At 46.1% G+C, this 14,535-nt stretch overlaps 1 protein-coding gene across 2 annotated transcripts in view; it reads left to right on the top strand.

The window, feature by feature from the left end:
* Positions 1–14,535, top strand: part of SUDS3 (SDS3 homolog, SIN3A corepressor complex component) — a 181,204-nt gene that overhangs the window by 42,549 nt on the left and 124,120 nt on the right. For both annotated transcript variants that reach the window (XM_069214476.1, XM_069214477.1), the window contains exon 5: positions 11,125–11,144. In XM_069214476.1, the coding sequence (XP_069070577.1) occupies positions 11,125–11,144 (20 nt within the window). The remainder of the gene's footprint in view (positions 1–11,124; positions 11,145–14,535) is intronic.

Below are 14,535 nucleotides of genomic sequence, written 5' to 3'. Positions count from 1 at the left end.
ATAAAAATTAGCAAGGAAGTCAGAGAACAGTACCCACTAGTCTTAGCTGCTGGAAACCAAGCATCACATCTGGTGAGGGAAAATCCCAGTGCCTTGAGAGGAACTCCGGTCATGAAACCACTATCCTTAGGGGAAAGAATAACCATACATCTGATAAGGAAAACTGTTGAGCGCAACCAGGATGGGCTTAGGAATACAGGTATGTTTCACTCTGATGGGCTAAATGACAGTCATGATATCGTGAGGGGGCAAGAATGGGATTGGCTCCCTGCAGCTCTGTCTACTAAAACGAAGAAGTGTATTTAGACCTGAATGGCCTCCCATAAAATCTGAACTTACCGCAATTAAAATAATTTAGAACCCCTACTGGAGGTCTGGTGAACAGAGAAAGGAGCTGCAACATGATATTAAAGCCAAATGTGGGAAACAACTAATAATGTCTGTGGAACGTAGAGCTCTGTAAGTAAGTGCCATAGTGTTGTGTGTACTGGCTATGTGTTCGCGAAAGATACAATGAAGGAGTCAGATAAGTTTGATGGATATCATTGAAATGGGTATATGTCAGATTGTACTTGCTCAACTGCTATGCATTAGATTGTTGGACAGTGAAGCTGCTCTATTGTAATTCACTCCAATTTGCAGAACACCATAGCCATTAACCTTGGGAGGAGAAATCTATATCTGTTCAAGAGAAATGTTGATCTTTAGGATCAACTCATCGAAAATAAGACCTGATATCCTCCCTACTTTTCTCAGTGGTGTCTTGCATTTTTTTTTTTAAACTGTATTTATTGACATTTTGTTATTTGGTCCTCAATATATAATATCACAGAAGGATTAACATTCCTAGTCACAAAGCGTAATCAGGCTGAGACATCTGCGCTCAAGTAGATACAATGCATGTTCAAAGCTGACAATTGAGCTTAACATTTGTGCAAGCACCGTACATCGCAAATTTGTTCCCGTGCCCAGTTGCTTTGTCATCGCTGTTTAAATCCAACCTCCAGGATCCCACGCTCTGTAACCATTGTATCAGCATGTCGTCTAACCTAAAGTACATTATAACATTTAACTGTGTGCTAGTGGGGTAAGCTAACTCAGGTGTGGGGCTCAGGGCAAAGAGGGGCACTGTCCTGCTGGATCTGTTATATGCCCTACCTCTTTGCTATCCTTCCCTACAATTCTGTTGCTAGGGACCTATCATTGCTCTACTTAGCTAATGGCTCAGTATAGTGTGCATTGGCTTCAGGGTGCCCCCAGCTCTGTCGCTACCATGCTCTCACTCAGTCTCCGTTCTGTGGTTTGTCCCCACTCCTCTCTAGGAGTCGCTGTGGTGTGTTTTCGTCACCTAAGCAGAAGTCATGCTCACTGTGTTCGCACTCCTCTCTTGGGCCGTCGGGCTAGCCCCTTTTTCTCGTATCTGTTTTTCACATGCGTCTAGTATCTCCACCCAAAGCGGAGTAATAGGGCGTTGACGAATCCCACGTGCCTCCTCTGGTCTCAGCACTTGTAACTCAGCCCGTGCCCACACCTTCACGTCGTGCCTCCAGTCTCCTATCAAGGGGCTCCTAGGTGACTTCCAATGCATGGCAATGCGGCGCTTAAGGAGCGCCATTGCCAGGTCCAGGAATCTACTGCCAACCTTCTTGGAGGCTGGCCTAGAGCTCAAGCCCAGTAAACAGAAATAGGGATCTAGGGCCATATGTACAAACACTTTTTCCCATAGACACAGAATGGGGGAAAAACCTTTGCTACATCTGGCCCCTAGTTCCATACTTGCGTCCAGTATACCTCCCAAATCATCCAGTACCTCCTGCCAACAGCGCTGCTTCTCAGGGCAATGCTTTACCATGTGGTCCAAATCAGAGTCCAATGCACCACATTTGGGGCAGGCCCTAGGGTCACCCCCATATGTTACCCGTATATCTGTGGGGTGAGATGCGTTCTATGAACATAATTGTACTGTATATATCTGTCGGGTATTCTGCGATTCTCTTCGAGCGTATGCTAGTGCTCTCAGCCACTCCGCGTCCGTCAGGTCTCTGACCAGCGTTCCTTCCCACTTTACTGTAAGAGTCTGTAGAGATTCCAAAGTGCCCTCAAGCTGGGCTTTATCAAGCTTAGTTATAAGATGGGTGTCACCACCCAGCGTCAGCAAGAGTTGAAGAATCCCGTGTGTGTCCGGCTCTGCGTTTACTGAGCCCCAGTGTTACAGTATATAATGGGTCAGGGGTGGGTATTGTAAGAATGGCCCTCTCGGGACGCCCCTCTCCTCTGTCATATTTACGAAGGTTTGCATCACTCCATCGAGAAAGAAGTCACCCTGGGACTCCACCCCAGCCCTTATCCAGGTACCAATCTGCGACTCCACGGGGCACCGCTGCCAGTGGAATCGCTGGGGAGTAGGCCACCGTTGTTCCCGTACGTCGCAGACATTTCTTCCAACAGGAGAAAGCCACCGACAGCAAGACATTCTTCTCCGGAAGCACTATCCGGCGACTTAGCATTCGTGCTATTATTAAGTCACTACCCATCTCACCACCAACAGTAACCCCGTCCAGCCTACCCTCCTCTGCACACCACCTGGAGATCCATTGAAGTTGGCACGACAAGTAATAGAGCTTGAAGTCAGGGGCTGCCAATCCTCCCTCAGTCACTGGACGGCAGAGGATAGACAGACCAGTTTGTCTGCGTCCCCCATCCCAAATGGACCCGGAGCAGCATATTCAGTTCCTTGAACCAGTTTGATGGGATAATCACTGAAAGGTTGGTGAAATAGTATAGGAGACTTGGCAGCATAATCATTTTAGCCAGAAATACCCAGGCCATCGTGGATAGCTTAAGGGAGCGCCAGAACCCCACTAGTGCCTGCAACGAGCGGAGCGCCTTTCCGAGGTTGCCCTCCCGAAGATCCCTCAAGTAGTGGAAAACCTGGATACCCAAGTACGTGGGGCCCACCCAATGTCCATGGGACAAGCGAAAGGCTGCGGTTCTCCCGCCGTCCACGGGAAGGCATATGCCTTACTTCTATTCAGCTTGAGGCCTGAGTGGCCACCAAATTCCTCTAGAAGCGCAAGTGCCCAAGGCAGCCCAGTTACACCTTCCCTCAGATATATTAGTATATCATCTGCATAGAGAGAGATGTTATGTTCTGTTAGGCCCCACGTCACCCCTCTGCCCCTGCCCTCCACGCGGAACCAGGCCGCCAATGGTTTAATGGCAAATTCAAACAGCAGTGGGGACAGTGGGCGGCCCTTCCTAGTACCCCTAAATATGGGATAGGCTGCTGACACCGTCCGGCCTGTGATCACCCTCGCCATCGGTCTACAGTACAGTAGGTCAACCCACCGCACCCAACCCTCACCCAGGCCCATCCGAAGCATCACTGCTCTCAGGTAGTCCCACCGCACCGAGTCGAACGCCTTCGCAAAATCTACAGAGAAGAGCGCTGCCCTCGGTGGTCTCTCCGCCTTAGGCATATGCAGAAGCGCGAACAATCGCCTGAGATTGAGGGCTGTATTACGTGCCGATAGGAACCCGTTTTGGTCGTCATGTATTAAGCTAGAGATATGTTGAAGTAACCGATTGGCCAGAATCTTGCTCAGTATCTTAAAGTCGCAGTTCAGCATCGATAGTGGTCGGAAGTCAGTTACCAACGCCTCCCTGGACTCAGACTTGGGCAAGGTGACCACCAATGCCTCCCTCATGGACTCAGAAAGTATACCCTGCTGGAGTGCCTTTGCATATAACTCAACCAATATGGGTGCCAGAATGCTTGAGTATTTCTTATACTCCATAGGGAGTCCATCTGTGCCTGGCGTCTTGCCTGCTGACAGCTGTGAAATGGTGTCTTTAACTTCCTCTAACATTACTGGCCCGTCCGGTGGGTCCCTGTCCTCTAGTGCCAGGGTTCTTATTGTAATGAATGTAGGCAGCTGCCTAACGATTCCGACATGACCATTTCAGGCTGTCTATAAAGGGAGGTATAGTAATTCATAAAGGTGTTGTTTATTTCAACCGGACAATGCACCCAATCCCCTCCTATGTCACACACGCACATTATTGGTGCGCCTTCCCCTTTGGGTCTTGCTAACCACGCCAACATTCTGCCAAACCTACCCTCTTCTGCATGTATGGATACCAAATATCTCTGCAAGCTGTGACATTGTAGCTGTTCCTCAGTCAGGAATGAGATTTTTTTTGCCTCAGTTAGCCTATGTCGCGCTGCCGGGCCTGTACCCCCGTCTCTCTCTTCGTCATGCATATTCTTTTCTAACCGGCTGAGCTCTCGCTCCAGGGTCCGTTTTATCCCCACTGTCTGCCCTGTGCATTGCCCCCTGGTAGCAGTTAAGAATTTACCATTCCACCCGTCTGGATGTAGTGGACCCCCTGTTAATGTCAATGTGATCCGAAAGATAGGAACGAAGCGCTTCCCTGCATGCCGGGTCGTCCAGTGCTGCCGGCCCCAGTCTCCACATTGGGCTAGGCGGTCTGGTTTCGGCACATCTCAAAACAAGAAGTAGTGGGTTGTGATCTGAGAGGCTACGTTCCAAGTACTCAGAGTGTACAATTTTGTGAGCTATGTTCCCAGTGCACCCCACCTTGTCTATTCTGGTATGTACCTGATGGAGACCCGAGTCGTAGGAGTAGTCTCTGTCCCCCAGGTGCTGATTCCACCACACATCCTTTAGGCCCCAACACTGCATCCAGTCTTGCAAGCCTTTAGCTATTTTATGTGATAGTACACGCACTAACGGAGGAAGACAACGGTCCAACTCAGTGTCTAGGACACCATTATAGTTCCCTCCAATCATTAGTTCTTCCCCTCCATTGTCTGGTGAGGCGTCTCGAGAGACGCTGCATAAAAGGGATCAGGTCCTGGTTAGGGGCATATATACTGCTCAGCACTACCGGTCTCCTGTGCAATCTACTCTCCACTATCACAAACCTACCCTCCTGGTCCACATCTGCAGTTGATACCTGAAATGGGACCCCTGCTCTGATCCACACCAGAGCACCCAGTGCAAAAGCCAAATTCGTGGTGGCAAACACTTGCCCTCTCCATCTGCGTTTAAGTCTGCCAACTTCTATGGAGGTAAGGTGGGTCTCCTGTAATAGTGCTACATGCACTCCCCTTCTTTTCAAGTATGGCAGGACTCTCTTTTGGTCAGTGTCCCCATCCCCCGTATGTTCCAAGTTAACAAATTGTAATCCGCCATTTTACCTTTGGAGTATCAGGGTGAGTCTTCCACGGCTCCCGCCCCGAGTCCCCTCCCCTCATCTCCCCAAACACCAGTGTTAATTTAGGACAGACAAATCTCAGCCCCTTGCGCATAACTAAAACATATAACTAGAAGTCCCAACTCCCCATCCCCAGGGCGCCTCTCCAACTGTAGGTCACCCAAGTAACAGTGCAATAGCACAACCAAAACAAGTCATTCTTTGTTTTCGGCATTCACAACTTGGTGGCCGAGAAACCAATGGGTGGAGGTCTGTGGCCATCAGGGCCCCATATTCAAGCTGTCCTCCTCACCTCAGGGCCAGAGTAGCAAAGTCTATTTCAACCCAGTCCATCAGCGGTCTGAGGGGTCACCCTTGGGGCCCGCCAGAACAACAGGAGACTGCTGCCGACGAAGTGGAGGCACGGTCCGAGTCTCTCTCACTGGCCTCCTCCAGGGAATCTGCACCCCTAATTGACGCCACAGCCTCTAGGGCTGCCTTCCTTGCAGATTCCTTCTGGGCCGGAGTTGGCTCTGCATTCAATCGATGCTTGCTTCGCTGCCTTCTTGGTCCTCTGCGGCCCCGTGTCCCATGCGATCCGTTTTGGCTTGGGGGCCGCCCGGCCCTGCGTGTCTCCAACCATTCCCATGCCTCAGCCGGGGACTGAAAGAAGGTGGTTTAGCTTTCTGATATCACCCTCAATCTGTCCGAGAACAGAATGGAGCACTGGATACCCTCTTCCCAGAGCGCTCTTTTTATCGCAACCACCCGTGGGGGCCTCCCCGGTGCGAGGGCCCTCGATGGCACCCAGTGCGCTCGCTCCAGCGCAAGGAAAGGGGTAAGTTGCTCCGCAGCCACATCAGAACGCAGCCACCCCTCCAAGAAGGACACCATGTCCGTGCCCTAGGCGCCCTCTGTTAGTCAGACGATTCTCACGTTACTCCTACGACTATGGCCTTCTGCTTCCTTTACTCTACGTTCCAGCCGTTGGACCCAGTCTGTCAGTTGTAGAACTGTGGTTGCGAGTTCTCCCTGCGTTGGAGAGAGTTCTGCCAGAGCGGTCTCAGTCTCCTGGACCCTCTCAGCTAGCTTTTGGTGGTCCGCCCTCAGTAAGCACACCTCTTCCGACACTTGGCCAATGTCTCGCTGGAGCGTAGTCTTGGTGTCTTCTATTGCCCCCAAAATTTTGTCCAGTGTGGCCTGCATAAGAGGCTGTACAGGCACCGCCATGTTCCCCTGGCTTAGGCCGCCCGTGTGTTTCCGGGTTAGCGTCTTGCCCTTAGACCGGCCGCTGGAGGTCATCCGGTCCGCGGAGCCAGTGCGCTAAGGGCCTTTGTGCTGCAGCCCTACTGAGCCCCACAAAGCCAAACCTACAGTCAAGGGTGTCCTCCGCGTGGACCACCACCACAGCTGTATTTTACTGGCCAGTTGGGAGGCACTCAGGGTTACTCCATTGTCGTCCAGGGTTTGTTCGCTGCCTCCTCACCTGTTTAGCCAGCGCCCAATCCGGGTTCTCCCTCTGGAGACTAGCGGCTTCCCTTTCTCACCAGGCTCACACCACTGATGTGCCGCCGCAGTTCGCTCCCTTAGAGTGACCAGTCCTGTTTTGTGCCCAAGATAGCCGCTGCCCCAGGGCGCCTCCCTCTATTCTCCAACAAGGTCCGTCAGCTCTGTTCCTCGCCACCAGCTCCCTCCGCTCCCCGCCGTCACCGCTCCGAGAGGCAAAAGCAAAACATCACAGCACCTTCATGGCACGGCCCCGTCACAGAAAGCAGCAGTCGCCACTTACTTCACCCTCCAGTCTAGCGCTCCTGTGGCTGGCTGGAATGTCGCTCTGGCTCCTTCTTTCCTGCGTGCCGCATCCGGGCCAAGCGCTCCCCCTCCGCAGGCCTCCGGCTCTCAACGTTGCGCGATCTCTGCGCCGATGGCCCCCGGAGGCTAAGAGTCGTCCCCGATGGCACCGCTCAGGTCCACGGTGACCGCCCGGTCTGCGATCGCTGCCTCCAACCCCAAGTGGGACCGATTTAAAAGGATAATTACAATGCCCGGATGGTGCCGCGATTTCACGTGTCCGCCATCTTGGCCAGGCTAGCCACACCGCAACCAGGACACCTGTTTTCCAAAAGAAAACTAATATCACAGAGTAATGCACAGAGTGCTTAAGTCATGTTACCTACTATTCACAATAAGTTCCATGCTTATCCAGAAAAGCAGCACCTTGAGCATGTACTGTCTACCTAAAAGGTTCTGCACAAGGTTCAGGGCCCTTCTTGCCAAAGCCAAAATTATCTGACACAGTGAAATAGTTTAATTTGTTTTATCGCAGCAGTTCACCAACCAATTGTAGAAGTGATGCTGGCCAACCCAATAAGTAGAATTTTCCAGGAAGTAGCTGAGCTTTCTGAACAGCAGAGCGCTGCAAGATGTTTTCAAGAAAAAGCCTGTCTGCAAATAAACCTATTTGCAAATACCAGCACCATTTAATTCTAAAACTTTGCACACTGATACCAGGAGTCCAGGACAAACTCGGGAATAGCTGTGAGGGGACATATTTATCTTCTCTTTTGCCCACAAATGTACATACCAACAGTGCCCTCTAAACAAAAAGGGTATTGACCTCCCAGCTTCAAGCTTTCTCTTCTGTGTAGTTGGGGTTTTGCTCTGGACACAAGAAGGAGAAGACCATAATTGCAGTGTTTGGTTATCCCATTTAAGCGGTGATGCAAATGTGAAAGGTTTGTCTCCTGGACCTACCGCTTACCTTTGATTTGCTAGACCGTTGAATTCTTGTTATTGACAGCATGCAGATATGCCTGCTTGTCTGCTCATTCCTGTAGGGAGGTATCACAACATTGTTATCGGCTAATTTAGATCAAATTCTAAGTTAGAAACCAGTGGAGCGCCACAAGGTTCTCCCTTTTCTTAACATATGTAGTTCCCCATATTTTTCCTATCTCATTTTTGTAACTAAAACAAAGAGACCATTCCTTTGGTATATGGTATATTAAATGGGGTACCGGAAGTAGCTATCTTTAGTTTATAGTGCCACTCTTAGGGTCCATGAATACTTGGCATCTAATGTTTATTGATGGTATTAGGAACGACATAAAAATTTGATACTGTGCTTAAATTATTTTGGATTAGCTAAATCTACAAAGAAGTGAGTGCATTTAAATGTAGTTCAGCATTCTAAAGTAAGAAAAAAAATATATATAATGAAACATTCTACATGTTACAAGTATAGTGGCATAAGTGTGCATCTTTAAGAATGTTTACTGTTTTCGGTAAGGAAAGGTAAGGACATTCATAAAGGGCACAGGGTCTGTGATACTCCCATGATTTAGAGGCCACACCTGATAGATTTCCCGAGCCTCAAAAGCAATTTGAAGCCTTTTCAGAGAATAGGAAACCTGGCAGTTGTTTCTCAACCCTTACACCGAGTTATGCTATTATGTACTAAGAATATCCAACAGACCTGTCAGTGAATTTCTTACATCTGTAGGTGATATTGCATTTTCCTTCCCTAACTTCCAAAATCAATGCTGAGTCGCATGTGCGTATCTTAGAATGATTCAAATTTCATTCTGTACTATACTTCTACAAGTCGTGTGAGTAGGAATTATCCTAACAAAATCACCTCGGAAATTTAAGTGTACGATTAGTTTGAAACAAACCATGAACATTGTTTATTACATATCCCTAACTTATCTGTCTAAAAATCCCTAACTACATTATGCTATGCTGTCTTGCATCTTCATGTATTAGTCCTTATCTGCCAATTCATGTAAAGCCCCTCCTCGTATCTGTAAGCCTTAATTCAAGCCTGTGATTGACAGCCTCTCTCCAGGGCAATCAGTCATTCTTTTTCACCCCACCCAGGTCCTTGGATCTTAGATGCCCTTTTTGCCTGAAAGAGTCTCTTTAGCAAGTGTGTGCTCACAATTCTTAGATCCTGCTTTGCCGCACATGACTGAAGACAGTGCTTCTTTTGGTTTATTAAGAAGTATGTAGCCGCCACAGTTCAAATTACTTTTTCATTTCCTCCAGCATACAGCTTGTGCAAGGCCCAAACTGCAAGCAGCCTTTTAACTACCCAGAACATTCCAACAGAGAATGGAAACATTCTTCTCTGGCTAATAAAACATGAGCAGCTGAAAATGAATGACAATTTGGCACATACCGACTCTGAAGTTAAGAAACCCATGTAAATAGAAGACTAAAATTTTGAACCAGCAGATATTACTAAAATAATCAAGCACTACGGTTTCATTCAGTGCACAGACAAGGACTGTGTTTACATGAAACAGCGCCTGAGCTACAGTAACTTTATCAAAACTTACAAAAGTATGCTCACACCTGGCAAATAGTGGGACAGTCTCTGGGTGTTGAGGTGGAAGGGGAAGGCAGCAGCATCCTCTGAGAAGAGAGAACTGTCACAATATGACAGTAGCAGAAAAGAGGGGAGATTGCCATTGACCAAAAAAATAAAAAGTGAGGTGTACACATCAACCCAGTTTGGCTGTTAACAGAAGGAGAAGGGGAGGAGGATGTAAAAGAAAAACAGGGTTTGGTATGCAAGAAAAAAGTGGATGATGGTTATCCAGCCCACCAAGAGCATGTTTGAAAGAGGTGAATTCATAATTTCTATTTTTACTGCTATTGAAGTAATGGTAGCTTGTGGGTTTGGTGTGGGAGCAGAGTGAGCTAGAGCGTCTGTAGGCCTTCTGGCCTATGGACAACCTGTACCACTAATATCCATACCCTTAACCTCTCTCCAGATCTTGCTGTTGGAAATGTCATCTTGCTGTGTCCTGCTTACCTGGCTCAGTGCGTTATGTTGTGATTCTGTGGTTGAAATAGTGTTTTCACTATGCCTACGGAAGACAAAAAATTAAAAGGCACCCTGAAAGAAAAGCAGTTTTTCAAACTTTTCTTGATTCTAGGTATGCTGTTGGGGCAAGGGTGTTGGGGTAGTGAGCGGATGGTACTTAAGATACCTTTTGGATAACCTAACACAAGGGGCGTCTTTTCTTTGGAATACCTGCATGAACCAGGAATGGGCAAACCAAAACACCAACAATGGACACCTCCGCATGTTGTGGTGCATTCGTTTTTTTTAATGCAGATCATTTGGTGATGTCCTTCAGCACTGGCAAGTCGAAAGGTCAGAAAATCCCTTTGAAAGGCAAGACCTATTGGCTTTGCAACCGCCTGTATATATTGCTAGTTTATTGCTGTTACAGACTAGGACCAACTACCGACAAAGCGGTATACCAAAAAAAAAACATTCATTCCATAACAGCTGTGGTGTTAAGCTTTACCTTGCTGATGTGGCCTAAATTGGCCAAAACCTATGTGGGGTTGCATGTGCTCCTCTTCTGATGGGACATGGCTAAGCAGATATGGGCGGGTGGTCCCATTTTGCAGTGGACACTAGAATGATTTGCTAAAGGTTACTTCTGGTGAGTGAACAAAACAATGGAATGGTAGAAGTATCTGAGTAACTACCAAAGCATCTTTAAGCATAGCTTTCTTTATTCAAAACGTGTACTCATTATATCACACTCAGAAGGATTACATCTAGTATCAGCCTTGCAGAGTGTAGAATCTGGGAGAGAATCCTTAGCTGCTGCTTAATTTTATTGTGTTCTTAGGTAGGATTAATGCATCCAGTTGTATTGTATATAATAATACCAATGTGACAAACCTGTCAACGAAAAAAGTGAAACAATTGATTTTCATGTGTAGCGTTTGGTATAGATTCTGTAATCGGGGTGGTCCTACTTCTCCTCGATGCACACCTTGTTGCCATTTTAAATTTATTTTTAGTTCAGAGGTTTAGATACTGATTTTAATTTTAAAGGAGCAAATTCTGTAGCATTAATTATGTTTTTCTGTTCGCAGAGCTCTTCCTGCACCTGGAAGTAAGTATTTTTATGTACGTCCCCGAATCCTCTCATAAATACAGTTTTGTTAATTGTTTTTCACAGGTTCTTTGAGGGAAGTGTGCTTTTTGTTGAGATGTGGAATTGCAAATGTATTCTTCGGAAAAGCAATTTCTGGTAATGGAAAGTTGTAACGTATAGTGAGCATTCTTACCTGTCTGACCTTTTGTGAGGGATGCACTCCACGTAAAATAATGTAGTTTTACTGCTACACGTTTGTTTTCTGTTTCACATTAATTATGTTTTAATACACCCTTTCATAAATAAGCAAATTGCTTCTGGAAGTAGATTTCCCTCTTTTTCAAAAAATAACAAAAAAACACTTCAGTGCCTTACTAGTTGCTGATTGTGCTTTGTAAAGCAGTCAAACATGTCAATACGAAAATGCTAGGGGTAGCAGAAGTGAATCACACACCCTTTAACCATTACATTACAGGTGTGACATCATATGACCCATGACCCTGCATGTCCAAAGGAAGTGACTTTAACCCTGAAGACATCACATTAACTCACATCGCTAAAGCTTGATAAAAACTGCATGATTAATATAACGTAACACAGGCAGGTGTCTGTTTTAGAAACCACCTATATTAGGGTGCCAACAGGATCTTTGAAAGTAGTGAGAGCTAATATTTATCCTGAATTGTAATGAGCCAGACCTCTTCTAGGGGGACTTGGGATGGAGGGGTTCTTTTTCAGAAAACATTTTGATAAAATGTGTGCTTCTAAATACAATATTTGAACGAAACTTTAAATAGTGTATTTAAAAAGACAGTTTTCACATAAGTGTGCGAAAAATCTAGTGATTCTGAAAGAACACTCAATGGTATTAAAGTTCTTTCATGGTATGCCAAGCCAATAACATCTGACGTTCCCCAGAACCCTATTGTTTTTTTGTATCCATATTATTTTGGGTTACCATTAAGCCAAAATGACTTCTACTATGCCAGAGCCAATATTTTGACTGGGTTGCAAACCACCCCCTTCAGTATATGCCATGGGTTTTGTTTCTTATGCCAAGAGGTATCCCAGATGATCTAGCAGATGAGCCAGTGGCAGAATCTTGCTACAGGTGCCCCAGATGCCAAGAATCTCCTCGGGTATGCCAGTGCCAGTATCTTTCCGTGGGTGTATAACATGCCAAAGATTTCCTCTGGTATGCCAGTATCAGTATTTTACCAAGGGTGCCCATTATTCTACAAATTACCTCCTCATGCTAGTGCCAATACTTTTTCACATGTGCTTGTCATGCTAATACTTGCCTCCAGAATGCCAGTGGCAGTATTTTTCCATAGGTGCCTCTTTAAGACAAGACATTCAGTAAGACTCACAGGCATTACTCCACATTACCACTCACATTCACCCACTCCCGCTCCCGCATTCATTCTTACTCACTATTTTGTACTTCGTCTTACTCAGACATTCTTACTCTGACTGAATAATGCTTACTCATAGTCACTTGCACACATTCCCTTTTCTTCATTCACACTCCGTCTTGCTCACATTAACTCTCACTAATACTTTCTCATTCATGGGCACTTACTCTTATTCTCACTCATACTCTAATTCACTCATGCGTGCTAACACACTCCATCACTTTCTTTTCTATTGATTCTCACTCACTCACACTGTCTCATATGCAGTTAACCTTACACTCAGTCGCTCTGAATTAACCATGCTCACTGACACTCAGTTTCACACACTACCTGTCACAGGCTCTAATTCACTAACTTCTACTGGGTATTACTCACTACCTGTCTCTGACTCTCACTTGCTTTGCTCACACATTCAGACTCGCAAATAAATAGCGTCATACACACAGACACATTTGCACCCACAACCACACACAAGATACATCCAAAAATCTTTTTTTTTACTTAAATCATTTGCCACTGGAGGTCCACTTCCTGGTCCAGCACTCCCTTTTTCATGGCACTACTAGTGAATAGTAAGCTAATATTCATTATTAGTGCAATAAAAGAATGGTAAGGAAACAAGGGTGAAGCACAGATGCCCATAAGAGTGAACCGCTTCTGTCTTCATGGCACTGATTCAATGCTAGGGGTTGCAAAGGCAGTGTCAGGGGGTCACAAGCAGCAAGCCAGGACCACAGCTGCAGCTCCTGGAGACACTTAAAGGATGTTCATGATGCCAAATAGCAGTCAAAATATATTTGGACAACTCTTTCGATAGAGTTTGAAAACATGACTTTCTAATGGATGCTTGCTCATTCAGATTTGTTATATGGATCCTTTCCAGGTGCCTGACTGGATCCAGATTGTTTTTCTGCAATAGCACGTCTCCAGTGAGAGATGGTGTTTAACATTGTTGAGAGTTGGGCTGTGTGGGCGCAGGCCCTGGATACAAAGTGCTGGTAATGTCAGTTAAATTCTTTCTGTTGCTATTATTATCATGAAATCAAGAGCCCAAATTATTTGTCAATAATGTCTCCCATATTTTTTTTTAGTATTTTTTTCAATTTGTTTTAACCATTGCTCCCGCATTCATTCAGCTTCAAGGCATATGGTTCTTGTAGGAAGTGTTCATCGTTACCTGACCCCCTATCCCTCAACTCTCCCCAGTACCAAATACCTCTGATGTGTCAGAAAATCTTGTTACACCACGTCTTGAGAATTAGGAAAGGGAAGCAAAATTGATGGTGGCTTCTCTTAAAAAATCTAATTCAAATCTTACTTCCTTGTTGAAATATTCCAAGACCCATTCCAGAACTTGTCCCATGGGCCCAACTCTATATTAGAACAAAAGAGCACCATTCCTTCTCTCACCAAAAACACAAGAAGGCAATGGAAAGTTCTTAATCATCTTCTCAACCCACAACGTTCCTTCTGGAATATAAACCAGTAAGTTACCCACTATTCCTTCCCCTTCTGGAGCTGGCTTGGGAGGCAGCAATTTCCTCAGTTGTCTGCCAGTTTCATCTGAGTTTGTGGTGCTCAAGACGATTCAGTGACAGTTGATGCTGACATCAAACTTAGCTACCTCTCAGCCATTCTGTATACGGGGCTATCATGCAAGCATCTAAATTGAAAGCTGGATCTTACTTCAGAGAGACTAAATTCTCTCAGATTGAAACCTCTAGATCAGCAAAGTTTCAAAATCCACTGGAGCTATTTTGTGCACACTGTGATGCCCTGCACTTCCTGCTAGCTCATCAACCGTAAATTGTTGCAAGAAGCATTAACAGTTTATAGTTCTCCCTTTTGGACTAAAGCCAGCTTCCAGAGTATTCATCATTAGAATGAAATTGTGGTAGGTTACCTTTCTTGTCAAAGCCATTTTGTTTGTACCTTTCGGGGCTATTGCCTTCAGAGACCCCTTTGTTTCTTCTGCTGTGTAAGAGACTTTCCAA

The sequence above is a fragment of the Pleurodeles waltl genome, chromosome 11 (assembly GCF_031143425.1).
Source record: "Pleurodeles waltl isolate 20211129_DDA chromosome 11, aPleWal1.hap1.20221129, whole genome shotgun sequence".
Lineage (NCBI taxonomy): Eukaryota > Metazoa > Chordata > Amphibia > Caudata > Salamandridae > Pleurodeles > Pleurodeles waltl.
Note: the sequence above shows the minus strand (reverse complement) of the source record. Positions and strands in the feature narration are given on the sequence as shown.